Below are 1964 nucleotides of genomic sequence, written 5' to 3'. Positions count from 1 at the left end.
CCTGGGGGTGCCCCCGTTTTCCCTGCTCCCACTTTTTTGGTGTTTTGTCTCCCCAGATATCGATGAGTGCATCATGAACGGGGTGATGTGCAGGAACGGGCGCTGCGTCAACACCGACGGCAGCTTCCAGTGCATCTGCAACGCCGGCTTCGAGATCACCCCCGACGGCAAGAACTGCGTGGGTGAGGGTCTCCCGAGGGTCCCGGGGGTCCTGGGGGTCCTTATCAATCAGGCTGATCTGAAACAGAGCCCAGATAAACCTCAGAGAATCAGAATGGATAACTTTAAGCCAGGCTTAACAGTCCTGCTGGCACATTAGGGTAGAAAAAACCCAAAATAGACCCYGAGATCTTCACCTTTTTTAAGTTCTGCCTTATTAACATATTGGGGCTTAATTCTCTAATGATCAGGTGATGATGTCACCCACCCCAAACTCGCTGCTGTTTCCATATTTTGGGGCACTGAGGTGTCCTCGGATTCAGCTCAGAGAGTTTTGTTTTGTCTAAAGATGGGAGAACGGGAATTTTAGTGTTTTATTAGAGAAATACAAGAAATACAAGATGCATGAAAATAGAGAAACTAAAAATCCTAAGGCATCAGAGGAGCTCAGGGCTGAGCTGGGATCGAGTTCTCCCTGGGCACGGATGGGTTTGCTTTGATTTGGGGTTTGCTCCAAGGMCAGGAGGAATGGGGAGGCGTTTCCATGGGGCTCTTGTGGGGTTTTGGGGTCTGGGGGGTGCTCCAGGAGCGCTGGGGACAGCTCTGAGCAGGAGAGGTGACCTCAGCCTTGGAGCTGATGCTCTTGGGGCTCCCTGTCCCTYTGTGTCCCCTCTGAGAGCCACCATCCCAAACTGGGTGTGAGATGGAGCACAGGGGGGTTTGGGGACAGAAGAATTTGGGGACAGGAGGGGTTTGGGGACAATGAAGGTTTGGGGAACAGGAAGGTTTGGGGTACAGGAGGGTTTGGGGCACAAGGATTTGAGGCACAGGAGGGTTCGGGGACAGGGAGGGTTTGGGGCACAGGAGAATTTGGGGACAGGAGAGTTTGGGGACTGGGAGGGGTTTGGGGACAAATGAAGGTTTGGCACGCAAGGATTTGGGCACAGTGAGGTTTGGGGCACAGTGGGATTTGGGGCACAGTGGGGTTTGGGGCACAGTGGGGTTGGGGCACAGAGCTATTTGGGGCACAGGGCGGTCTCCCTGCAGCTCTGGGGTCCCGTCTGTCCCCCAGACCACGACGAGTGTGCCACCACCAACATGTGCCTGAACGGGATGTGCATCAACGAGGACGGCAGCTTCAAGTGCATCTGCAAACCCGGCTTTGTGCTGGCTCCAAACGGGCGCTACTGCGTGGGTGAGCAAACCCCAAATCCTTCCTGCCCCATCCCTGCCTCATTCCAACCCCATCTCTGCCCCGTCCCTGCTCACCTGGGAGCGCCTCGGGGCAAGGGGGGCCAAGAAATCCAAGGGTGTGGCCGGGCAGCTCCTGCTGGGCCACCAGGAATTGTCCCTGATGGGAAGTGTCCCTGATGGGAATTGTCCCTTCACAGCAGAATGGGAAAAGGGACCATGTTCTTGTGTTCCGATCCTGTCTGTGTGTCCTGAGCCCCTGTTCATGTGTCCCAGTCCCCCTTCCACGTGTCCCCATCCCCTCCTCACATGTCCCATCCCTTCTCCACATGCCCCAGTCCACTCCGCACATCCCAATCCCCCATCCACATGTCCCAATCTCCCCTCCCCACATCCCAATCCCCTCCCCACATGTCCTCACCCTCTCTCCATGTGTCCCAATCGCCTCCCCACATGTCCCCATCCCCTCTCAGTGTGTCCCTCACCCCCTCCCCACATGTCCCTCACCCCCTCCCCACATGTCCCTACCCTTCCCTGTGTGTCCCAATCCCCTCCATGTGTCCCATCCCCTCTCCACTTTTCCAAATCCCCTCCCCACATGTCCCAATCCCCCC

At 56.6% G+C, this 1964-nt stretch overlaps 1 protein-coding gene across 1 annotated transcript; it reads left to right on the top strand.

The window, feature by feature from the left end:
- Positions 1-56: 56 nt before the first annotated feature.
- LOC130588467 (fibrillin-2-like) lies at positions 57-1354 on the top strand (the record flags this gene model as incomplete). The annotated part of the gene is made up of 2 exons (XM_057389386.1): positions 57-182; positions 1232-1354. Coding segments are annotated over 2 exons (249 nt in total), but the record flags the coding sequence as incomplete, so codon positions are not given.
- Between the last annotated feature and the right edge of the window lie 610 nt (positions 1355-1964).

The sequence above is a fragment of the Malurus melanocephalus genome, unplaced genomic scaffold (assembly GCF_030028575.1).
Source record: "Malurus melanocephalus ecotype Western Australia unplaced genomic scaffold, MMel_1.1 scaffold_5320, whole genome shotgun sequence".
NCBI classification, from domain to species: Eukaryota; Metazoa; Chordata; class Aves; order Passeriformes; family Maluridae; genus Malurus; species Malurus melanocephalus.
Note: the sequence above shows the minus strand (reverse complement) of the source record. Positions and strands in the feature narration are given on the sequence as shown.